At 39.6% G+C, this 26,183-nt stretch overlaps 1 protein-coding gene across 1 annotated transcript in view; it reads right to left on the bottom strand.

Annotated features, from left to right (window-relative positions):
• CREB5 (cAMP responsive element binding protein 5) overlaps nt 1-26,183 on the bottom strand; it is a 253,101-nt gene that overhangs the window by 192,991 nt on the left and 33,927 nt on the right. The window contains exons 2-4 of the mRNA XM_021388078.1: nt 21,292-21,363; nt 18,105-18,198; nt 8,673-8,794 (exon numbers count right to left, since the gene is read on the bottom strand). Of these exons, the coding sequence (XP_021243753.1) occupies nt 8,673-8,794; nt 18,105-18,198; nt 21,292-21,345 (270 nt within the window). The 5' untranslated portion in view covers nt 21,346-21,363. The remainder of the gene's footprint in view (nt 1-8,672; nt 8,795-18,104; nt 18,199-21,291; nt 21,364-26,183) is intronic.

Genomic DNA, 26,183 nt, shown 5'->3' with positions numbered 1-26,183 from the left:
GCATGTAGCTCTCTCCACTTTAGAGGATTAAAAGTGACCTCTCTTACCAAAATCAATAAGGGCAGCTTGCTGTGACTAATAGGTTGTAGAAATTCAAAAGAGGCTGTTTGTAACACTGAGTTCATTCTCCCTGCCCAGCCCCAGACTGGCTGGCAGATCTGCACTTTGACATGTACATTCACGTGGCAAACTGTCTGCTATCCTCCCAGGGACCGAGCAAGCCACACACATCTCAAGGAAGAAAGCAAATGGATATTTATTTGATAATATTTGGAAACTTCTGTAAAGAAGCATGTGAGAGAAAGCAGAATAATATTTAAAATGTACATTTTTGCATCTCTGGTATGGTTTTTAAAGGGCCCTGACATATTATCAGGACATCAGCTAAGTAACCAGACACTTCACATCTCTATGTGAACTGAGATTTTTTTTTTCCCCCCCTCATCTCTGAGTAAAGGCTTTTTCTTCCTTCAGATCTTTTCCTAGCTGCAATAGGCTAAAAAAAAATTCAAATTCCATTAAAGTCAATGGAGCTGTCCCCAAGAGGTATGAGGTTATACATCCAGCTGTAGCAATCATTAACTACTGTGGCACATGCTCAGTTGTTCTGGCTTCTCTTCACCACTACTATTCCTTTGGTTACTCTGAAGTACTTCAGATTTAGTGGTCAAGATCGGTGGCTTTTAGTAAACACAGTAATTTAGTGCAGTACTGGAAAGGGGTTGTACTACAGGGTGCTCACGACTGGCGTAAAGTGAATTTCCAGTTTCTCATTTTGTAACACTAAAGGCTACCAGAAACTCACATCAGGACCTCCTACTTTACAGTTAAAATACCCTTATTCTCCTGGATGTTTCTAATTTCCAATTTATTTTGCTTGAGGTACAAATTCAAAAAAAACTTTACCCACAGTTCATAGCGCATAGATATTTTATCCATATAACAATCACCATCATTGTCTTTATGCCAAAAACACAAGATTTGCCTTGGGGGAGCAAGGGAGAAAAGGGGCTGAAGTGGGAGAAACCCAACTGTAAAGGTTTAGGAGTCCCTATGGAGGTTTATAAATAGACGACTGTGATGTGCAAAACGTGAAAGAAACCCAGTCAGCATAGGAACTTGTTGCTGCTTTGAAATCTTCTGTGTCCACTTAGACAGTAGACAAAGTTATAAGCAAAAAATAAATCAGGAAATTATTAGCATTTCAATTTTGGCAAAATAAATATGGAGGGATATAATCAATAAATAATAGAAAAGATCTGCAAGTGAACCCACCAATTAATGATAAATAGGACTTGGCACAAAATAACTTTGCCAATGTGGATCTCATTAGATGGCCATGGAACCTGTTCCTGCAGCAGCCCTTTCTGAGGGAGGGAAAGGTGAGGTAACCAAAATGTCTGCATACTCACCCCCTCACAGCTCTTGAGCTCCAGGATTGTAACCACCTGGGCCAAAATGACAACCTTATGCTGAGTGAAGGCCATGCCATGGTTCTCCAGTCTTTAATTGATAGCTTTCCTGTTCTCAGCTTTTGGACCTTTGCACTGGAATTCCACCTACACAAAGATGACCAAAAACGTGCAGTTCTCCCATTCTCACTGGAGAGTGAGAATTTCTCTCTCCTCTGCTCACCTTTCATTAACGATACCTCTTAAAGAGAGAAATGCCCCCAAGCAAGCAATATCAGTTAAGCAGATAAATAGTTCACACACTAGGCAGGGGGAAGGAAGAGGGGAAGAGACCCTGACTTATTAGACTAGAAACAGACACACCATATTAATACAAGGAATAAGCATATGGTTCTAATAGGCTTTCTTAAAATGATTTATCAGCTGTGATTAAGCCCTCAACCAGCATGTCTATCTTCATAAATAAAATAAAAGTGCACCTTGCTCTGAAATATATCAGCAGTATCTTATTACATAACCAACCCTATGGGCTGCAGTCCACTTAAAATTTGGCTCTTGGGAGCAGAGTTTGTATTTAATAGCAGAGTGTAAGCTCTAAAGAGATTGCTAAGATTTACAGGCTTTACCTAAAAGATAGACTTACTGAAAACACTACTATGAGCAAGGTTTATCCCTTCATCATATGCCATCCAGTCCATGCTGCTGAAATCTGAGCATGTACCAAGAAAGCTGTGCCATTAAAAACATTCATAGGAAGACCAAGGCAAAAATGCACAACAGCTATGCAGTGTTGTTCTGAAGGGAGTATCAGAATGAAAATCAGGCAGTCTTCCTTTTTTGGGGATAGCCAAAATATACAAAACACAACTAAAACCCAAACATTACAGGAGAGTGACTCAACTTCTTTGGGACAGAGACAATATGAAGCAGAAGGAAAGTGGACCGTCCTGACTGAGCTTTGCAGGATGATTCATCAGCTGGAATTCAAAAGAACATGGAAGGATTACAGCTAGGGAGATTTAGCTCAATCAAAAACGTATGCCCTCAAATATTGCCTTTCAGCATGATATAGGCTGGAAAAACATTCAGGTCTTCCCTCAGAGTATGAGGATTTAAATACAAAAATCCATTCAAACACAGTCTATTGCAACAGAAGATAAGACAGACCTATCTGCCAGCAGAAGATAAAATGTACTGACAGCAATGAGCCTAAGCTAAAGCCCATTCCTCCAAATATTTTTGCAAGGTCACGTTATGAACTCTGTTGTCTTGAAAGTTATTCTGCAGTTTTGTAACAGTTCAGCATGCTAACAAAGTGCCTGGAATAAGCATCTCAACTACAGATACATGCTTAAAACAAGATTCTCAAAGTCAGCACACCGAAGTGCCAACTGCAGAATTCCTGTATAAAATATATCGCCACATGTCTACCATGAAAGCTCTGCAATTCAAGAAAAGCAGTTGAAGTATAGCAAGTCTACCCATCTGGAAAGAGGAGGAGAGCATTCTTCCTGTCTTTAGCAACACTGAACAACAGCTGATAAATCTTTAACGCACATGGTTTGCGCGATGCCCTGTGCTGAGACTGGGGAGATATGGAATCAATCCGAGGCTCTGCCACAGACTTCCTCCGCAATTTTTAACACATCACTTGAGTCCAGATCCTTTATGGTAGCTCAATGATTTGCCCCTGCTTTATTTCACCGTGAGCAAGACACCAAAATGCCTTTGAAGATCCCTATCAATCTTTTGAGGGCTACAGTGCTAAAGATATTTAGGAACGAAAATACACAGAAAGCTGATTGCTTGGTGGAACAGTGGAAGGGACCCAACTCCCTTGGAAATATCACTCAATGCTTGCAATTCCTTCAGAAGTCTGGTGTACTGCTATGAAAGAGCTCTGGAAAACAATATCTTTTAAGGAAAAGGAGATTGCAGAAGATAAGAAACTAAGAATTCCCTTTCTCCATATGGATGTTGCAAAAGCTAATTAAGGAAAAGGCAACTATTAACCAGCAGTGAGCCCATAAAGCAGATCAATAAGTCTTTTTAACTTGATGGAGTTAGCACATATGGAAAATCAATCCACTGGAAAACTTCTGATACAAGGTGATAGTGTATCTTTATGGTGTCTGAATGTACCACACAGAAGAAATGCTATGAAATGAAGATGCTCACTTCTACACACATACAGATGTTATATTTAAAGTTTGGAAACTATTGCGTTTCAGTCTTTGAGCCTAGGGTAATATTTTGGACTAGAATTTAAGTATTTTCAGTAATCACCTTGACAACAGCTTACCTGATCGATAAAGCAACAGGTTGAAGCTATAACAGTTCCTACAACAATGGTACCCTGGCATTTAAGTATTTTATTAACATAAATCATTCCTAGTCTTATTTTCCTTCTGCTATAACATACCCACCACATCATGTACTCAATCTCAAGAGAAGAATAAGCAGTCAGAAGGAACTCTGACTTGAAAAAGTATGATTCTTCTTACGTGTTTAGATAAACGTGTGTATGTGTGTTTAATGATTGCATAACTTAAAAAGTCAAAATAAAAAGTATTTAAACACATTTGCTTTCTTCTGCTATACAACATGCCAGTCAATGAGAATTGAAAAGTGTTCAGGGAGAAGATTTATGAATTTATTGGTTTGTATTATTTCACGAGAGAAATACAGCTGTTTCTGAGCACTTGTCTGAAATGTGTACCAGCACAATATTCTTGCTTCATCTCAACCAGTCCAGTGGGGTTTTAGCATATTGACAAGGGAAGAAGGGAGTTTATGGGATTGCTGTAGAGGCAGAGCATGTGCTCAGAAGTTATACCATTCTTCATCAGCACACTACAGCATTGACATTACTTCCCACAAGACCATGCTTACAAGGAACTGAACTTGCAGATACCCTATGCTGCAATATTAGAAAACTGAACCAAAAAAAATGTTCTTAAAACATGGCTCTGTGCTGCACTTTAAACACATGAACGTATTCAACCACCATAATCTATTTCTCCACTGGACTACTTCATTTTGCTGATACTTTTCTAGCAGCAAAGTGCCTACAGTGGAACAGCATGCCTAGAACAGAACATTGAGCCAAGCAGAGAACTTGCTGGCTTTCTGAACTGGCTGTGAACTTCCCACATTACAGTCAGGCTCTAGATGTGAGTAGTTGTTTACATATTATCTTGCTACATTGAATACTGATTAGAAGATTTCAAAATGGCAGGATAAGCCTTCACAAGCAATGCATGCAAATCCTAGCATGAGTTAGAATGTTACTTTAAAATGCTTCCATGTTGAAAATATTCAACTCACTACTTCTAAAGGTTACTTCATGTGGTATTCTACATGATATACTGAGTGTAATTCCATTCTTTCTTGTTCCATGTAGGGAGGTGAGGCATGAAGCATTTTAATGAAGCAGGTCCAATTAGTTGTTCAGAAATTAATCCTGACTCCCCCCATCCTTGACAATTCCCTCAGACCCAAACTTAATGCTCAAAGCATGATGTGACAGGAGGGCATATCCAGCAACAGAAAAGGTCATATTTGCAGCTATAACCCATCTCAAGTTCCTTAGACACTTAATGCTCAGAGCAATATAAGCCTAAAACATGCTGCTAGCAGGAAAGGTGGCCAGCCTATTCTACCTTGTTGACTTGTGTTGCAAATTTTGTCTCGTGCAGAGCTGCAAGCCTCAAGCTCCTAGTAGCTCCCTGTAGCTCCTAGCTACAGTATTTACTCTTTTGAAAGGGGAAGATGTATGCTTTTACCTATATTAATTTTGGTTGTGAATTTGACAACATGTTTGTGTCAGGAAGAGTGCCATTAAGATGACGCAAAAAGCCTCTCTCGTATGATTACCAGCAAGTTTATTTCTTATCTACAGCATTCTTTGCCTTCAAGCATTGGGTTTTTCTTGGAAGAGACTTCGTGCTAATGTTTAATAGTATGGGTAATTGAAGCGACAAAACAAACTGACTGCCTCATTTCACAGGATGGTTAAGGCTAGAAGGCTATAAAGACCACCTAACTCCAACCACCTGCCATGGGCAGGGTCACCTTCTCCTAGATCAGGCTGTCCAGGGCCCCATCTAAACTGGCCTTGAACACCTCCTGGAATGGGCTATCGACAGCTTCTCTGGGCAGCCCTAGGCCACTGCCTCACCACTGCACGGTCTTCCCTCAGTACCACCTTTCCCAGAAGGGTACTGTAACACAATGGAAAGCACAGCAATGACAGCAGAGCAGCAAGGTCCCAGACTGAATAAGTGAGGATCTGCTCAAATGCAGCAGCAGGCACATAAATACAGGAAAGAAGCTGCTTACTTTCAGAAGGCCTCAGGTACCCAGCAACCTCCAGCAAAATCCCCTCACCTCTACTGCCCACCCTTAAATGAGGTCTGGGAAGGGACGGGTCCTGGTTCCAGCCTCTCTGGTCATTGCACCTGAGCTCCCCTGGCTTGGCCCTGCCTTTCTGCCAGGTGCTCAAGCACTGGTTCGAGCCATGATTTAGCATTTCTGCTACAGGTACAAGTGTGTGCTCAGCACTTTGCAGTTAATTTGGATTGTCACCAGCCTACATAACCAGCTTAATCACAACAAATTCTCATGGATTACCCATGGGCTTTCACTTCTTTGATTTTTTTTTTTTTTTTTTTAAAGAGGGAAAGGAGAAAGGGGCTAACTGGACCATAGTCTTCAGGTTTTCAAATGATGACTCCCAAGGAGGAGGAAAAAAAGTGCTTTTCTCTTACAAGATTTCAGTGTCACGCTGTGTGCTAAGCCACAGCGATATACTAAAATAAGCAAAACTTTCTTTCAGAGTGCAAAGAAATTAACCTGACAAACATATTTTTGCAAGACTTTTCTGTGCCATGAGTAAGTTTTCCATGCTGCTGGTATTGATCTCCACGCACTGGTAGGTCCATTAGGAAAATACTACTTTGCACTTACTCCAGGTACAGGCTGCTAGAAGCATTTTGTTAGCAATAGTTACAGAGGAATCCCTTTTCTTTTGTGGCTTTTGTCTCTTGCATTTGCATAAAGCCCTGCTGGGGCCTGCTTCAAATTCCTATCTGTCAGTTGGTAATGTAAGAATGAACATACAGAAGACTAATTGGAAACACAGAATGAATGTTACAGGTTAGATAGCCAGTGTGAATTTAGCCTTTCTTTAAATTTTTATTTAAATGATTTCTCCCTCCTCCCGTCATCCATTTGCACCCTTGAGATCACCAATGGCAGCTGCAGGGATTGGTAGAAGGGTGCAGAATAGGACATCCTGAGGTCACTTGACACCTAGTATCATCAGGTAACCTGATGCCCTTTTCTAGACTTCAATAACATTATGCAACTACTTTTTCTGAGCTAAGATGGACTCCACAACACCAAACCTCATAATTTATGGCTAGTTGCACAGAAGTCCACATCAGTAGGTTTCTGCATATTTCCAGTTCCCAAAAACAAGCACCATACAGAAAGAACCACCTAGGAATCCTCTTCAGTAGTGATAATTTACAGAAATGTAGGAACATACAGATGTTCCTTGATGTTGGCCAATTATCCCCCCTGCGGCACACAAGAAACAACTAAAATCTATAATTAAATACATTTATTTTATTACATTACTGTTTCCTTACATCCGTCATATGCATAAGGCTGTGAGGGTCAGTGATCAGTCTGGGATATTTTCCCAGCCTTTGACCACAACTTGGACTCTCATATTTGGACTTTTTCCTTGCTCATCTTACCATGTCACAGTCTCTTGCCTCTTCTCCTGTATCTTTCCTAATCTCCCTCCTTATAAGTCACAAATGAACTATTGCTAGATTCCCTTCCCATATTCCTTCTATATGCCTCTTCTCTCTCTTTATCTCAGCAATCAGTTTTCCCATTTCTTCCAAAAAGTCCTGTAATGTCTTCATTTTGCAGACATCAAAGTATTTCCAAGATCCCTAAATGCTGCTACCCCCAGATTTCACAAGCCTCAGCATCCACTCAGACACACTTCTCCCATGTATGAATTTTGAAATGGACTGCAAAGCAAGTGACACAATACAGCAGCTACAAGAAGGAACACCTATATAGGGAGAAAATGCATCTGGAGACACTGACACATGAAACTAATGCGGAGGCACACTAAAGAGAAGTGCCCTCTGGCTGTAGCACCACAGCTGCTTTGTGACCTTCTTTTCCTACTTTTAGACGATGGTACCAGTTAATGTTCAAGTTAGACAAATAGAGATTACTGTGAGAATTAAGTCAAACAACACTATGTCCAGTAGCTGGAGAACCTCCATGGCAGGAGACATAATATATAAATTTCCAAGTGCTGCAGAAGGGAGAGGAGGGAAAACAGAGGCACAAAAGGCAACATTGTGATGGAGAGGCGCTGGGCAGCTTGCTTAGGGGGGGCAGGGAAGAAGGAGGAAGCAATATGCTCCTGTGAGAAGCCCCACATGAGTAATGTGTTTCAGTTCTCAGAAGCAAAACAGATCGTTGGATGCTTATTTGAAAAGTTAAAATTTCATGCATTACCTCTTTGCTCTGTAGTGCATTGAGCTATTTCACAGTTCCTTGCAAGTTTCAGCATCTCTTTAGGATGCCTCAAAACACTGTAACAATCTTCAGGCACATAAACGTACATAACCTTATAAAAAGTAGCCTATATAACTCAACATAAACTTATAGACACTAAAAGTAATAGAATAACTACTTGGAAATTGAAATGTTATCTAATAAGTGAAATTCCCAGCCCCCAACCCCAGCATGAATACTTTATGATAAATAAAGACACAACAAAGCTGGCAACAATGACAACTAATTCCAGGGATCCACTGTGTTGCAGAGGAAAAAGCAAGACTGCTTTTTAAACTAAATGTCTCCTCATAATCTGCACTTCCCTGTAATGTATTTCAGCAAGTCTGCAATCCTCACTTCAAAAGATGATATAATTTTCCCAAGCCTCTCCCTCAAGAGGTGTGTGGTTTTTATTATAGTTTACTTAAAAGCAGAGACTTGGAATCAAATTCTGGCAAACACATTACACACTTTTAGAAACTTAATGCTGGCATTTTTTTGTTGGTTTGGGGTTTCTTTTGTCAACTGTTAGGATCGTTTGAAAAGCATGTCACAACTTAGAGTGCCACCTAGTTTCTAACCAAAAGGTTACGAGCTGGTAACAGAGCTCAGTCTGCTTTCACCGTGACTGAAAGGGGAGGAAAGGTTCTGTCTGCTGACACTCACCCTTTTGTTGTTTTCTTCTTCTTGTGCCTTCCTAAACTCGTGCTCTAAGGAGCAGTCGATGTCGTTGAAGAGGCCCACTTCCTCACAGTTCTTCAGAAAGCGTGTCGGTGTAGGAGTCTGATCTGAGAATATGAAAAGAAATGATCACTGATATTTACTGTTTGAAGTAAAGGGAGACAGTCTGCCAGAAAAAAAAAAAGAGAGGTTCTAGCTAACCTTTCCAGGCTGCCCCACTCCTACCGCACCATCATTAAAAACAAACCACACAGCACTGAAGTCTGACACTGTGCACTGCAGACAGGCAGCGCTTGCCAGCAGCGTCTGAAAACAGGCAGCAGTCATCGTTCAACCAGAAAGAAAACAGGCCAGATTTTCACAGAGCATGTAACACAAATGTATATCCTTAACATGTGGAAATGGTCATTATAACTCAGAGCATGTAACACAAATGTATATCCTTAACATGTGGAAATGGTCATTATAACTATGCATAAACCTCCAATAAAAGGTGCGTGCAAAACAGCACACAGACCGCATTACAATGCACATTCACACTGCAGCATGCAGGTAACTGTGGCAGACATGCACTAATTCATGCCTTCAGTGCTTGAAAAAACACCTCCAAGGAGCACGTACTCTGAAACACATGGGGTGTTAGCCACAGTATGAAGTTCTGCTTCTAGTGCAATTTTCAAAGAGATGAAACAAAATCAAGGAAAAATAAACTTTGACCACAAAGAAGCATCCATATCCGTTTTATATGTAAAAGGTGTTGATAATACATATGAACTATGAGAAGTGGACTAAAAAGATTTTTAATGCTTTTCTACATCTCTAGGAATTTTTTATCCCTCTCAAAAAATCCAGGGAAGGATAAGATTACTTTTAATCTCACAGGCTGGAGGGACCCAAGGAGGTACAAGATTTTCATCCTTCTTTTCAAAAACCTTCAGGACAGATGAGCTAAAGTGCCCTGTAGAGCATTGCTTGAGCAGTCACTTTGGCTGATCTTTGTCCAGGAAATGAAAGCTCAAGCCTAAACTTGGGAACCATCGACTCTCCAAAGACCAGCTGGGAGGCAACACCATTAATTCTGAGGCAAATTCTTCACTACTGCACATCAGCATCCTCATGCCTCCCAAAATTACAGTATAGAACCACTTTAACAAAAGCTTAGTAACAAAACCTTCTCTTGCATATTAGTTTCTTATTCTCAATTCCATGTCCCGGCTCAAACTGCTTTGTAGTACCTAATTTTATGGAAAGATTGAGCTGTCTTCAAAAATCAACTTCTGCATAGTCATAGACAACCACCCTATTGTCTGAAACTCATTCTTTAAAGAATGAAAACTGTGTCATACTAATCCCAGTTGCCTATTCCGGGCCAATTCTGACCTCAGAAGAAAGCTTCCCACTCCAGTGAGCTCTGGAAGAAAAGTTTAGTTTCTTGCACCTAGCTTAGCTCAATCAAGTTCCAGTATTTCACCACTACGGGAACAGTTACCAGACACAATAAACATCACATGATCAGGATAGAAACACACAGTAAACCTTAAACAAAAGGCAGCACAAAAGGAATGCATTCAAGAGGAAATGCGGTTTCCACTTGGAAACTAAGGGAGAGGGATCTGCCTTCTTCCTTATAAAACCTACAGGTGGAAATCAGTTTCATTGCGAAGGCATGGTTCTACAGGCTTGACTTTCTTAAGTAATATAAGGGCTAACACACTGGTTTGCATTTATGTTTTTGATGGAACGTATTGAGGTAACACAAAAGGCAAATCCTTACTGTTAAAATTCCGGTTTATTTCTTTTGGCTTGAGCATTATACTTGTGAGCGTAAAGGAAACAAAGCTCAAGTGTTTGGGAATGCGCATATATTTATCTATTAGTTTTCACAGTTTTTTGATTACTGTATCACCAGGCAGAAGCACAAGACTTTCCAAGAATCTCACAAGAACTAAGCGTAAGGAGCCAAGTCAACAAGGTGCTGACACAATGGGGCCTCAGGGTACTTGGCACTTTTCAGGCCCATACCCTAAACAAGGAGTGCCAAACTGTTCTCTGGGGGGTAACCTTACTGATCTCAGTAGATTTTCACCAGGAATGTCTTTGGACTATGGACTGGAATTTGCAGTGGCAGTGAAGTTCACTGAAAAGAAGGAGAGATAGATCCAGTATTACTTTAGAAAAAAACATGATTGCTTTGTAGAAAAATAGAAAGATAATCTTTGCCAAGTCTGGCATAAAGGGCATGTAGGTATTTGAATGTGAGGCAAATACATGAAACATCTTATTTTTAGAAGTGGCATATTCATATCAAATAAGTAAGGTATCATTTTCATGACTGAACTGAGAAACCAGGGTTTCATAATAAATAAGCTGATAGCACCACATCCACTGAAACAAAAAATCCTAAGTTTCTCTGTAGTTGCTTGAATCCAGATATACATATATTTGTGAGGAAGGGGAAGGAGGTGCGGGGTATCTATCTTAACATAGAAAAGTTCTTGTTGTTTCTCATCAAGATGTACAGCTGTTCAAGAAATTGGAAATTGCTACAATAGATTACATGAGCAACTTAATGGGTAACAAGTTGATTATAAGGCACGTGTAACAAAAGCCAGTATAATTGTTTTTGATCTGTTCAGCATCTATTCCATGAATATAAGACAGAAAGAAAAAAGTTCTCCACTAAATAAATCCATTTTAACAGTGAAAAAAACCACCCAGAGGAAACACGTGAAGACTTCATATTGCTTTCTTCTACATGCACAAAGAGTGTATCTTCTGCATCACAAGCAAATTGAGATAATCTGCTCTGTTTTGTTACCTGCAGTGGGCTACACCCAGTCTTCTCAATTAACTGCTTCATTTTCTAAAAGCATTAAAGCTGATAGTTTAACAACATTACTGAGATCACCAACATATTGACATGGTAATCTTCAATGACTACATCAGTCCTCCTATACAGTTACTGTAGTTTCTATTATTCAAAAATGAGACTGGCAAGAATTCTAAATGTGATTTTATTAAAACAGACTGTCCACCTCTCCTCTCCTCTCTGTCAAGGCAGGGAAGAAAAAAAAATACCATGAAACAGCCATCACGAACTCCATCCACAAAACCTTCTGGAATACAGCTCAGCCAGAAGTAAACCAAGAGCAAACTTTCTACCTTGTTCACCCTTCAACATCGGTAGAAACCAGAAGTCCATGAAGCCTCTGTGTTTGTATGACAGCAAAACTGATCAGGATCCAGACTTTAAAGTGCTGAGGCTTTACTTTGCACAGTAATTACATTGCACATATACTGCATCCACTGATTTCAAGAATTCAGGGCTACCAAACCCACTGGACTTTCTTTGCTCCTAACACTACTATTTTGGCCCTGGAAAACAAACTCTCCTTCAGGAGGTGGGAGAATTTGTACAAGAGTTTACTCAACACCACAATTATCCTTAAGCATAAATTAGGTGTGCCCTTGTGTTTTAATTGGGAGCAATATCACAAAGGAGACCCTAGCATAAGTTACACATTCAGGTCTCCTAGAATTAATAAAATATTCCTAATTCTCAGCACTTAAAAATGCATTAATAGTTCCAACAGCTTGTGCCTGACCTCACTGTTCCCTGTTTGGTACAAACAAACCTTTTGTTGCTATCACTAGCGCCCACAACTATTGGAGGCTCACTGAGAACAGGGCTCTGATTTGTTGCACTTCAGCAAGTGGATGTGCCAGACCCATCTGGATCAAAACTCAGACAGAGCTAGCACCACTCAGCATTCCTGCTGAGGACACGCATTACTGTATGAAGCTGTCCTGCATGCACAATGTTATCTGCACAGCCCTGATCTTCAATGGCCCAAGCTGCCTTTTTAACTGAGCATCTTGGAATTTGGCTCAGTTGGGGTTAACCCTAGATATCTAGCTGTTATATTGATGAGCCATCCCAATCCATTCCCACTGTTCAAACAAAAGTCTTCCCATCCCAAGCTGCCACCAGCACTCATTTCCTTGGCTTTCAGGCATCTCACCTACTTGTGCCATCAGACCATTACTTAGCAAGTTAATTCTACCTAGCCTTTTCACTAGCTTGAACTCAGAACCCATCAGGCTTCAAACTGGGCAATAAATATTTTGTTCAGCCTATTACTCAGATGAACAATCAGCCTCTCTAATAACATAGTCATAGTCAGAAAAGCTGCAAGACACAAAGTTTAAATAAACCTGAAAAGTGTAAGTAGACAACATAAAAGTCTCAGAGCAAGACCAAAATGTCTACTCCACGCAGATCCCAGGCCAACCTATTCCTTCTTAAAGCAGAAAGGTCAGCAATCAGATTTTGACTTAAACCTGACACACAGAATATATTTGGGCCACTGAACATTTTGAAAAATGTCTTCAGTGTTTGGAGTGATGCATCTTTGTTCTCTGAACACACTGAAAATATACACTGTAAGGCAATAGGAAATTTTTCTTTAGTAAAGAAAGAGCCCTTTAGGTATTCACTGTGTGCGCGCAGACGCGCGCGTGTGTGTGTTGGTTGATTTTCTTGTTTTCACTTTAATTACCAAAATAATAGCCTCAGAAAGGACACTCAGTCTCAATACATTACTTTCAAAATAACAGCCTTTCTAAGTATAAACCCAGGAAATGCAGTGTTAGTTTGCAGCATACAGTTCATTTAAAATCATCAAGTAAATCATCATTTTGTAAAACTCTATCAAATCCCAGAATTCCATCCCTCAAAGCATGAATTAAAACTTTAAAACATGATACCCATTAAGAAAAGAACTGAAGAAAAAAAAAGGAAAGCTATGTGAAACAAGCTTTGATTTGAAAGATAAGAAAAAAAGAAAAAAGGAAGTTTTTTCTTTTTTTCTTTTGAAAAACTTCCATAATTTTAGAGTTTGTATTGAACATTAAACTTCTGCAAACATTATTCATCCTCAATAAAAGCAATCTAACAGCACAGCTCCGAAGTGTAACTTGATTCTTCATCTTGAAAAAAAAATGTTTAGTCTGATGTGCAGTAATAACAGCCATTTGGCTTGTTCAGCTGTGGGCTTTGTTGAAGTTATATACTTACCCATGTTATACTTTCACACAATGATAACAAAGTCTGAGTAACAGGACTAGCAATGAAATTTGAAGGGCTGCCCATCAAGCGGCCACAAGGAAAGACTAATGTCCTGAGAAATTCAAGATAGTTTCTTCATTGATGCAGGAGGCTACCACCCAAGTGTACTAGGAAGCTTGAGGTCATGAGACCTCAAGTAGGTGAACAAGAGTAGAAGAGGAAAAAGTGCACCCAAGTGCACCTGGCCAAACTACCCTCACAGTAGAGGGCTCCCCACAAACTTTACTGCTAAAAGATGTAAAGTGTTGATTGAACTTTCTGTGAGGGTGCACGTAACAGGTACAACACATCTTCAACCTCTTCTCAGAGCTTGTTCACCTGAGTTTCAGAAGAAAAAAAGTGCAACTTTTGTTAGGTAAAGTGAGGGACACAAAAGTGAACAAGAAATCAAAAGAAACTATCCTTATTTCCAATCATTTTGCACTCTATTAAACTCATGTCTAGATAAACCTCCCTACGTAAATGACAATGAGAAGGAAAATGAGATGATCAAGGACAACATAAATTACCTCACTGGCAAAGCCATTGCCTGGAAAAATAATACATTGGGGCTTTCTATCAGGGCAATAATATAGTGGGCTTTACCACCAAAAACTCAGAGGACACGATTTCAGTAAGTAGAATCAGAAATAAAGTTTCCATACAGATAAACCCAGCCTCCTCTTCATCTGGTAAGAGCACTTTTGAGAAGACTTTTTCCCCCACAAAGGTGGTTTCAGACCTTTCTAAAATTTGATATGCAGGGAATCTCAGTCCCTCCTTCACAATGTTCAGTTCCACACAGCTGTCAGAACTTACCTGGAGGGAACAATCCATCACCAGGCAATAATATTTCAAAAATAAAAAAAAACTTTGACATGCACAACAAACTACAGAGTTTCAAAGCAATGTAGCATGCAGTTAGCACAACTGCAAAGAGATGACATCTATTCCAGTCAACCTAACTACAAAGTTTCCTGCAGGGATGACTAACTTACAAAAGTTACACAAGATATTCCGTGTTAACTTAAACTGCTCTCCTTTGGCTAGTAAAGCTGGAAGTGGAAACTGTCCATGACTCTCACTACAGCAAGGTTTTAAAACAATAAAATGCACACACAAAGGAATAAATAACATTACTTTTTTTTTTTTCCTGTCTTTTTAAATGAATGTCAAATTGTCCAAGGGAAGAAACACTTGACATTAATGAAATGCCTCTTAAGGACCTTCCATCCGTTTATACCATCAGGGAACGTAGACCTGTTTAATTACGGTAAGGGTGACAGAGCACTGGAACAGGCTGCCCAGAGAGGTCGTGGAATCTTGTTCTACTTAGATATTCAAAGACCCATCTGGACACCCACCTCTTCCACCCATTGTAGGGTACCTGCTTTAGCCACAGGGTTGGACCCAATGGTCTCTTGAGGTCCTTTCCAACCCCTGCAATTCTATGATTCTGTGTGACTCTGTGAACATACCTGAAGTTTTTGAGTTAGTTCAAACATTGCCAGATACCATAAAATTTGTTCTTCAACCAGCATCAAAAAATTGAAGTAAATGTAGTGGAGCAAGTTGGTAACAAAGCAAGCTCATTGCTATATGTACCAAATGAATCAGAATAGTGCCAATAATTTCAACCAGATCATGGAACCTACCCATATATAGCATATAATTTTACCTCTCACTTGCAAATTAGTATTCCAAATCCCAGCAGATTTCACATAAGAAACATGTTCCTACTTCTTGAACCATATTTTGTTTGGTTTCCAAGATGCTGTATTGGTACAAGATCAAGAACCTCTCAATTTTATTGTCTGTTGCCAGTAATGGTTCTTATAAGATGTGCTTAGTGCATACTAAGTATTACTGATATTAGATTAACCATCAGAATGGGTGATTAACTATGTCTTGAAGCAGAGAAGATAATGTAATGGCTACATGAAAGCATACAGCCCATTATTCTGTATGCACTAATTACTTACAAGTTTTTTCACATTCTTTTTGAAATAATGAATGGAATCAAACACAAAGTAACACATTAAGTGATAGTACACAACATACTGAGAAAAAAAAAAAAAAGAAGAGACTCACTTCTAGGTAGCTTAAAAAACGGATGGAAGAAAAAAAAAGAAAAGCAGCATCAGCCAGGAACATTGCACCTCAGTTATTACAGGGCAATTGCTGCTGCAGTTTTTTGAAACTACTGATGACAGAAAATTTAAAGAAAAAAAAGAATAAAATAAAATAGAATGAGCAAAACTGAAAAAAAAACAACACAACAAAAAGATGAAGACAAACGTCTAAGAAAAATGCCTTTTTTCCCCCCACATATCATCAATTTTTCATTATGAAATATAAGAATATCTTAAACTTTAAGGTATGTAGATTTCCCCAGGGTTTAGGTGGGTAACGAAACAAACATTTTTCAGTGTCTCTCTGGAGAAAGGTCTGCAATGCTTTGATACCAAGGACTGCATGATGACAAACAAATCCATGAAAAGAACACAAAAATAAAAGCCATACAGTGATGTATCAAGTTGCCGACATGTTTGCCATAGTCTTTGAGAACACATACAGCTTTTCACTCTCATTATTACAGAAGATATTCATACACAAAGCACAAACAACACATCCCTCAGAAACAATCTGTAGCCATCACAAAATTCTGCACTTCTACGTACTTAGTTGGCTGTCTGCATGTCAAGGGGCCTCACTATTGGTAGCAGTGGTGGAAACCAGTTTGTGCATTTTGCTTTGGAAAGCAATCCATTGGAAAGAGCAGGATCATAGAAGTTACCAAACATAAATGGAGCTACTCTACTCAAGGGACCAAATATACTCCTTAGAAACTGCCCTAGAGCAAATCACAAATCTCTTGCCAAAGAAAGTTCTAACAGAACTGAGCATTTTCACAGAGCAAACATGCTCACAGTACAGATGTCTTCAAGCAGTTTCACGGCCAGAGGACACTGTCTAGTGCAAGAGCAGCACTTTCTCATTTGTGCTTGCAAACACAGGATTCTGCAGGCACAACTGGCATGCACACGCTACACAAGTCCTACTCTTCTGTGTGCTGTGTACTGGCTCTTTCTAATCTTAGTCCATAAAAGCATCTGCAAGAATAAGAGAGGAAAAAAATAAAATCTGTTCGGGATTAGACCTCTGATTTCTCACAGGTACCTAAAGTCTCCAGTACAAAATACCAACAGAACAAAATCCAAATCAAATATTTGCAAGCTATTGCCAGTGAACTATAATTTTCATAAAAATTAAGTGGTTAATCCATCAGTGATTGAGAACCTCTTAACCATGATACAGTAGTACCTAAAATGGCAATAGATGGAGGATTTTTTGCTGAGTGGACACTCCTAGATTATGATAAGGACAATTCACCTTGAAAAAGTCTATTTCAAACAAGAAATATATTTTTTAAAAGTTAACATCAACACACATGTCCATTGCAGTCTTTTTCTACAACTACTTCAAAGCCTGACAAATCCTAATGATACTATTCTTAAGAATCTGTTATGATAGCCCAAGGAATATACAATAGGAAAGTGAATAGGTGAGGAAAGAAATGGTAAGATTAAAGTTAGTTTGACCTTACCTGGCAGTTGTTGAATGTCAGCAAGCAACCAGTGTGTGGTTACTCAGACAAGAATATAAGAAAACCACTTAAGAAACTAATGGCTGTAACTGTACATAAGAATAGTTCTGTACCAAATAACCTCTGTATATGATGGGGGGAGGTGCTGAGAGAGGCTTAATTCTAGGGAAAAATAATACTGGATATTACCCCCTGATTTACCTTTCTTCAGCTGAAGGATTTACAACTATTTACAGTGGGCAGGCCTTTTTAAAGGTGATTCACATGATGTGGCCTGTTACAGCTGCTGAAGTGAGCCTGTCAAACTTGAAATAGTGAGTCTTACAGGAACGGCACAAATGCACTTCATTAACACACTCACTGCTGGCTCCCAGGTGACATGCACTTAAGTGCCCGTATTTCACTGGCATGTTGACAAGGGAGTCACTGATAGAGCTGCCAGTGTGTCCGAGGTTCAACAATTTCCTTCCCTCTCTTGCCATACCTGTGGGATGGCATAAGAATGGCAGCCATCTTTTTGTTGAAAGATACACATTCTAGCTTATTTCACCTCTACTTGTTATTTCATTTGAGCTTTTTTTGTTGTTTTTAAAAAAAAAAAAAAACAATCTCGGAGGTATTTTGCCACAAGCTCTCCAGTAGAAGTCATACTTTCAACATCATCTGAATAGTTATCTTGACTCTTGAATTCATGTCTTCTTACCTGATAACATATTATCTGTTTTTATTGAAGGAAACTTCAAAGTCATTTCATGTTTGTGCCTGTGAATCATCAGATGATCTTCTGTTGGAAAACGCTGTCAGGCAAACACAGAGAGAGGAAGAAAAAAAAAAAGAATTTAATTCTCTAATAAACTTTTGGCATTAGACAGAATTTTTAAAATGAGAGAGTGAAAGAAATGTATCCTACCAGAAACGTGTCCAAATGGCACAAGAACAGCCATAGATTATTTGTAAATGCAAGTGAATGTAAGTAACAAATATCAGTACTCTCCTTAGAAGTATATTTGATGCAGTGCTCACTGTGGTTACAAACAGCAAGGCATCTTGCATTTGCTTGAAAAAGTTGCAAGATCAAGTCTGGGGTTCTAAGGGTCTCGGACACACACTGCACTACCACAGCTTCACAAGTCACCACGTGCCTGAGGAACTGCAATAACTGCTATTGTGTATGTTCTTAGCCCACAGCAAATGCAAAGTAATGAGCATATCTTAAATCACTTCACTGGATTTTTCTGCTTTTGTGTCTTTCTGCAACCTGTATCTCCTGAACAGCCATAAAAATACTCAAAGAAGCCAGCTCTTCCCTCCCCAGAAGTATTCAGGCAAAATTTTTCTTTATTTCTGGAAAACCAATACATTGACATCAAACTGTCAGCGCAAAGGTGCTCAGTACCTTACAATTACTTGTGATCCTTTACAATACTAAATTATCTTCCTCCCCTTTGTCAGGCAGAGATATGCTCTGCTTTGTATGCAATTAATAGGTGTGCTAATAGGTTCTGATAACAGAATTTTACAACAAACAGGTTATTTTGATCAAGACAAAGGAGAGAAAGCTTGAAAAGCTTTGTTGGAACACTTGAATACAGTTTGCTAAGTTAAAATTCAGTTAGGTTTCCTTCACTAAGTGCATTTGCAGAACTTTGCTGAGAACTACTGTAGTAGTTTTAAAAGGGTTACTTCAGGACTAGGACTAGTAAAGACCAAGAGATGTTTCACCATGACTTGGGGAAATATATACATATGTATGTCTAAACTATATTATATATATTAAAAGCAGCTTTTTAAATCAACAGGTACATAGAGAGTGTCAAAAACCAGCAATGACAGAGTTAAAGGAACATAAGGCTTTCAACACAGTATATATTCTTGGCTAAGTGACTTTGCTTGTGGCTATGGTATAAATAGTTGCAGTAGGATACACCTTCTGAGACTCTAAGCCCATAGACAAAGCAGCATAAGTAATGGGAATGAGTTCCCTGAAAAAAAAAAAAAAATCCCCAAGACCTTTTCCTCACTGTGAAATCCTGGTTCATTGCTTACTCATTTGGAAGAAATGCAGCACTAGAAATTTGTGTTAAGAACAAACGGAATTTGTAAAAGTCTTTGCTCAATGAAATTGTGACAAAAAGAAAAAAAAAAAGTATTTTCCTTCATGGAACACCATGCTTTGTCTCCAGAGTGAAAGCAGCCAAGCTTAAAGAGGGCTTTGTATGAATGAGGAGCAGCTATTCCTCCAGCCCAGGTTCCAGTGTCTTTTTTTTCGTAAACTACTTTCTTACGCAGAACATCAGCATACTCAGCCTCACATCCACACTCGCTGGTGGAGAAGCCATCAGGCAACTTGGCTGGACAGCAGAGCTACAGCACATACTCCTGTCAATCCCTCATTTACAGCAAACAGAGATCATGCTTTGGAGCGGGAAATTAAATGTTTCCTATGATGTAGGCACACCTACACTTACTGCCTTCCCAAACTGCAACTGCATACAACAAAATAATGTCTCTGAGCAGCTAAATGAGTTTGGTGGGATTAGCTCCCCTCCACTGACTGAAAACATTTAAGTCCACTGATTTGAGTGGAAGTTTGAACTTTTTATTGAATTCTAGAGCAACTTTGACCATAAGACACTGACATTTTTATACTATCTCTGTGACAGAATAGTCCAATGAGAGTTTAACTCTGCCTGTGGAGGGCTGAAGGCACAAGTCCTTGGTCAGAGGGACAATCAGACAGATGCACTCCAGCAACTATAGAAAGGCTCCCACCTAGACAAACAGAAAAGTTGCTCCGCCTTTGTTCAAAGGATCTCAGAATTCTCCCTTTTCTTAGCTCAGCTGCTGACAGAAATGCCTACACTCTGGTGATACTCACACACTACTCTGTTAGCACACTGTTCCACCACAAGAACCTATGGGATTGTAAAAATATGAGCCAGCCAAAAACCTTCAACATAGAGGGAAATATTACCCTCATTAAGAGAGGAGGAATCTGAGAAATGTGTAAGCTAAATCACTTAAAACAGATGCACGCAGAAAGCCTGTGGCAAAAGCACAAAATACGTTCTTGCCTCAAAGTTTTCCTTGTAAGCTCTTCACTAAACCAATTAGATTGTGATATGCCACACATGGGACTTCCCCCCCAGCACTGTACAGGAAGAAATGATGGTATTGTCTGCAGAAGAAACCCATAAGTCCCAATTAAACATCTAAGCAGGTTAAATCCTTGTCACTTCAGGTTTTTGGTTTTTATTTTGTTTTGTTTTAAATAAAACATCCCACGTTACATGTCAGATTATATCCTCAGAAGCACATGGCAGGTTGCCAGTCAACAGGAATCCCACATGTGCATCCTGGGGCAGAATTCAGCTATAGGCTGCATTTTCAATGGAGAATATTTAGTAGAGATCTCTCAGAGATTTTAAAAAGAAAAATAACAAACAAGATAGTGTTGCATTTAAGTATTTTAAAACATCAGATCAGAAGAGTTTCAATGTCAATATGGTATCAAAATAGCGAGAAACATAATATATTGTATCCTACATATGAGCAGAAGAAAGACAAATGCATCTTGCTTAGTGTGTCCTCTCATGCTAGCCATTAAGGTATTTGCAATAGCTGGCTTGAAACTTTAGGATTAGGGACAAGGGAAGGAACAGAAGAAGCTTGAGTAGCATTTTACCAACTCAGTCTTAGTTGGCTGTCATGTCTGCCTTAAATATTTTTTAGTAACATCATGTGGAACAAGGAGGGAATTGAGGGGTGGGAAGGACTTAAAAAAAAACAACCTACATTATTATTAGACATGTGCTAATATATCAGGAGGCATTATGCAAGCCAGAGCTAGTGCTGAGGACTCAATTAATATCACCGCTGACTCCACTCACCTGTGAGCAGCCTGGGGCACTGCAGACAAAAGGCCTCTCCTGCTCCAAGTTCATCTTTGATTCCTCATAAATCTACATGTTAAAAGGGGGAAGGGGAAAGAAAGGGAACCTATGAATATATACATTCTAAACTTCGTGAATACATGCAACGTGCAATCTTGACAGTTTTTGCTTTTATTTCAAAGCCCTCCCCAATAAGCAGAGCAAAGTTTCATCCTTACAATACAGCATTTGCTAATATTCAGCAGGCTCTCTACTAAGCTCTAATTACTCCCTCCTGAGCACAGATTTACTCTGAAGAAAGAAAAAAAGTCCATTAGGCTTTCGCAGCAGAAATCCTGCCTCAGAAAAAAAGCATATGTTCAATGTTGTTATTAGATAAGACCATGTCTGCTCAGAAGTATCTTGAATTAAGGGTTTTCACCTTTCCTTCTTCAGTTCCTCCTGAACAACATTAAAACCAGACGTCTAGGTTATTTCTGAGAAAGAGCCCCCTTTTTGAAGTTCTTTGGCCATACTGTTCAATATTAATAACTTAAATATATTATATGCAGGCTCTGGATATGCACCAGACTAAGATGCATCAACACCCTTTAAAAGATCAACTAAATCCTAAGGAGCTCCAGAAGCTTCGACTAAAACTGCAACTTCACCACAGCAGTCAGAGCCCCGCAATTAAGCTCCAAAGCCTAGGGAAGAGCCCCTGGGTCTTGAGCAAACACAGCAGGAAGAAAGCATTTGCCCTCAGAACACAGCAATGCAGATGATTTGGGTCAATATTCCCGGAGTGGCCCTGACCAGCGTGAGCAAAAATCGTTTGTTAGTAACAGCCGAGGACTTAAAATAAACAAATCACTTCTTGCTGAATCTTTGGAGCTTGTTGTTACAATTGACGATATGATTTGAAAATAGTTGACCCATCTTACAGCACCATCTACAACTTTGGCTTACAGTATGCCTTAAATCCATTAAAATTGAGTCTCATCATAACCCTGCTTACACAAATACTGGAGTTGTGTTTGTGTGAATCTCTCACAGAACAAAGATGAATATCTTAGTAGAGAAGCAGAATTTGATTCTAAAGTTACAAAAATGTGCAGAACAAGTACTAAAATTACTCTGCCATCAGTTTCTAAAATCAGTTTGTCACTTCCGGTTATCAGGAATATTTTAACCACACTTAATCTTATTGCCAGATAGACTATTTCCAAGAGCAAACAATAAATGTACTGTTAACCTGAACATCCGCCCAGACCTGTAACTACGGTGATTATCTTCAGTAATGCAAGCTTTCTGAAGAAACAAAACTTTTGGATGATAACTATTTCCTTTTAATTATAGTTTTTTTCCAGTGAATAGCATTAGACTGAGTATATTTCCCACCTAGGACCAAAAAAAGAAAAGAAAGGCAACAGAGATTCCTTCACCACCGCCACTGACTCCCATTCCTGTCTCATTTCACCTTTAACCTCCGCAAGGATCCTACCCCTCAAGGTGCTAATTGGCACCAACTGGATTTCTTGATACAAACATCTCCACCAAAACCTGGCCTGAGACAGACAATTCATTGCACCAAATACAGTCAGGTGGTAAGAAAGACCCCAGCTCAGCTATCCAGCTACACCAGGCTAGAACTGAAATAGCTACAATTGTACCTGATTTACTCCCTTAAGATTATTCATATCCTGTTTTGATTTAACTTACATCTCTGTAAAACTGAAATAGGACACTCATAATCAGAAATGAAAGAGCATGTTTACATCAAGACTTACATTAAAATAACTTAAAGTGTTAAATTACTTCTAATTTCAGTTATTTCGGTTCCAGTCTGCGCATAGACAGGCTCTTCAGAGGTGAAGCAATAAAAATTCTCAGAATTAATGCTGTCCTGCCCGAGAGAAACAGCCAGCAGAGAGATAACTGACTAAACAAACAAACCCCCACAAAAACAAAAACAAAACCCCCAGCTAGTTTGATTTTTAAATCCACCTCTATTTATGGTATGTGACCCTGCAGTGTTGTCTTTCCTACAGACCTCTTCACAGAATAAAAAGGAAAAAAAAGCTTTATCTGAGATCTCAATTACTCCTGCAACTGAAGCTCTGCCAAATGTTTATGTTACCTCTTCCTCCCCTCCTCAGGGGACAGTGACAACTGCATTTTCAATAGCAGAACAATGGATGGTACTCAGTTAGAGAAAACAGAGAGCAACAATTCTGGTCCCAAGCATCCGAGTGAATTTTAATATGTTGCCATAAATTATTTGGATTTTGTTTTCTAATTGAGTACTGAACATCTAAGACTTCTCTGTCCTCCCTGAGCAGAGCGATTTAATCCCTAAATCCGTAAGTGCACACAATTATATAATTACCAGGGTTGTCTAAGTAGGTAACAAGGGGCAAGCACCAAAATAATGTGCATGGTGCAGGTCAGCATCCGGAGCGTTGGATTTGACTGCAGGAAAGATGGACTTGGATTTTATTCTCAATACTTTGAGAATGTGTCAGACCCAGCGTCAAGTAATTGTTTACCACAAATGTATGAGCAATTGCTAGTTCCCCAGAAACGCACTTTGCAGACTATTTCAGAGGCTAAACTTAAGGAAAAGAAAACAAAAGAAACATATAATCCAGAATGGCCCCATCACATGTGCCCTCCAGGATACTGCCTGGCGTGACTTGATCCATAAAACAAGTTACCAGATAGCGCGATGCCCTCAAGTCAAGTTACACTACACAGAACTCATGTTTCCATCTAATGCCATCACTGTGGTTGTGGCTGTAATCACGTTGACTCACTTAGAAGAGTAAATGAGTGAAAGAAGCTGCCTGCTGCCTTTGGAGAAAGCATGCAGGGCCACACAACCCAAGTCCCCTTTTGTACAGCCTGTGCAGGTGGTTCAACATGCATGAAGGAAATCACACAACCAATGGCAACATATCTGCTGCACCTAATAAAAATAAATCACAGCAACCTTTCCATCTAAATTAAGGTGCTTATTAACCTTTAGGGTCTTAAATATTCAAGTTACACTCACGCACCTTCCACAGTACTACACGACTGCCACAATTAATGCACACAATGAATATCAGGCAAATCTGTGATGACTGAAAAGGTTAAGAATCACTTTGCCTTCTTTTTATTCATTTATCAATAACACAGCCTATCGCAACTGCATGGCCTCTTCAAAGAGACACATAAGAATTACAAACATAAGCAAGCAATAACGTTGATTTGTCCACATTAGTCCTGGTATTATTAAGAATGAATATGAATGCTTAATGCAGCAGAAAAGGGGGTTGAATTTTAATAGAGATGTTAACAACATCTGTCAGCATTTACTGCCCTATTGTGACCATGTAAAGAGCCTTATTGGCTGAATATATAAGTGAGGAAATCTGCTACACTGTTGGAGCCCGCCACTCTTCTGAAATATCACCCCGCTTAGAAGCGGCTAAGGTATTCCAGCTATAAAATTAAATAAACAAAAATATAGAAGAAACATAGAAAGATTTCTCCAAGCCATGTCACATCTAAGAGAAACAAGCAAGCACGGCAGCAAGCCAATGTATTCTTCTATTTCTTGATTTCGGCATAAGATGCTTCTAAACATTTTTTATCATAAATAATAAAACTGAAGCCTGCACTGAGGCATACAAGAAGAAAAGAAAGAAATAAAAAGCAAACAGAAGACACAAAACCACTCTCAGAGCACAGCAACGAGTTACATCCCTTCCCAGCAGCATCCAGGGGAAGCACCCCATGCCCTCACGCTCTTCAAGCAGAGCCCCACAACCGTCCCTTCTGGATCAGAAAAATAGTTCTAACAATGGACAGCAAGAAAGCACGCTCCTTTCTGACTCCTTCTACCCCCTTTTTAAACTCAGCAGTAATCTTATTGCCTTACTGGTAAAAACATCAAGCAGGCTTGTTTCCTGTTTCAATGTTATTCTTGAAGTGGGCTGCAGTAAGAGTCTGATTTTCATTGGGCTATTATTATTTGCAGCTGTGCGACCTTTTTAACCCTCTTTTAAAAGTGACATTTCAGCCTCCAACCTCAAGCTGTCTAAACGTTGCAAGGTTTTCAGTCCTCTGATTAACAGTGAAAAAGAACCGGTGGGGAGGTGTACTACCATGTGCCTGGTGCAGGTCAGAGCACCAATCCTGTCATTTGCACAAGTGAGTAATTATGCTCATATGAGCAACCTGTTTGTTGAAATTAATCACCTGGGCACGTTTGCAGGACAGGTTTCTTCAGGCTGCTGTGACCCAGGTCACCGAGATTGCCAAACGCAAGCACAAAATCCACAGTCACTATGCAGAGACATGAGCAATAAATGAAGCATCACCTATTTCTTAGGGTCAAGGCCCCCATGTACAAGAAGTGAGAGGAGATGTAGTTATGGTGCACTTGTGAATATCAAAGAACCCCACCTATGTATACAGTGTTTTAAAATGCTAGTGGCAGATCTTCAGGGCAGGGCTATTTACAGATAATTACAGGGTTATTGCAAATGCTATTATGACTTGTTGGTTTTGGAAGTGTAGCGCAGGCAGGGTTAATGCCTGCAGTTGTTCCCAATATGCCCTCTCATGAGCAACCCAATGTTAAGTACCGTTGTGCTGAAATGGTGCATGGTGTTTTCATCTGCATGGAGTGCTCAGTGGAAGTGCTTGTTTTCTGAGGCTAGCATCATGCTTTCCACATGCACACATACAGGGCTCATTATCACGGCCCTGCCCGCCCCAGCTGCTACAAGAGAGGGTCTGTCAGCATTTCCATAGGAACCCCCCCCCTCCGTTTCAGGATTAAAGCATTTCCAAATGGTTCTGGATGCTGGAAAGTAATTTGTGTCTGGAGTCCCCAAGAAGGCCTTTAATGTGATACACAT

The sequence above is a fragment of the Numida meleagris genome, chromosome 2, assembly GCF_002078875.1.
Source record: "Numida meleagris isolate 19003 breed g44 Domestic line chromosome 2, NumMel1.0, whole genome shotgun sequence".
Classification (NCBI taxonomy): domain Eukaryota; kingdom Metazoa; phylum Chordata; class Aves; order Galliformes; family Numididae; genus Numida; species Numida meleagris.
Note: the sequence above shows the minus strand (reverse complement) of the source record. Positions and strands in the feature narration are given on the sequence as shown.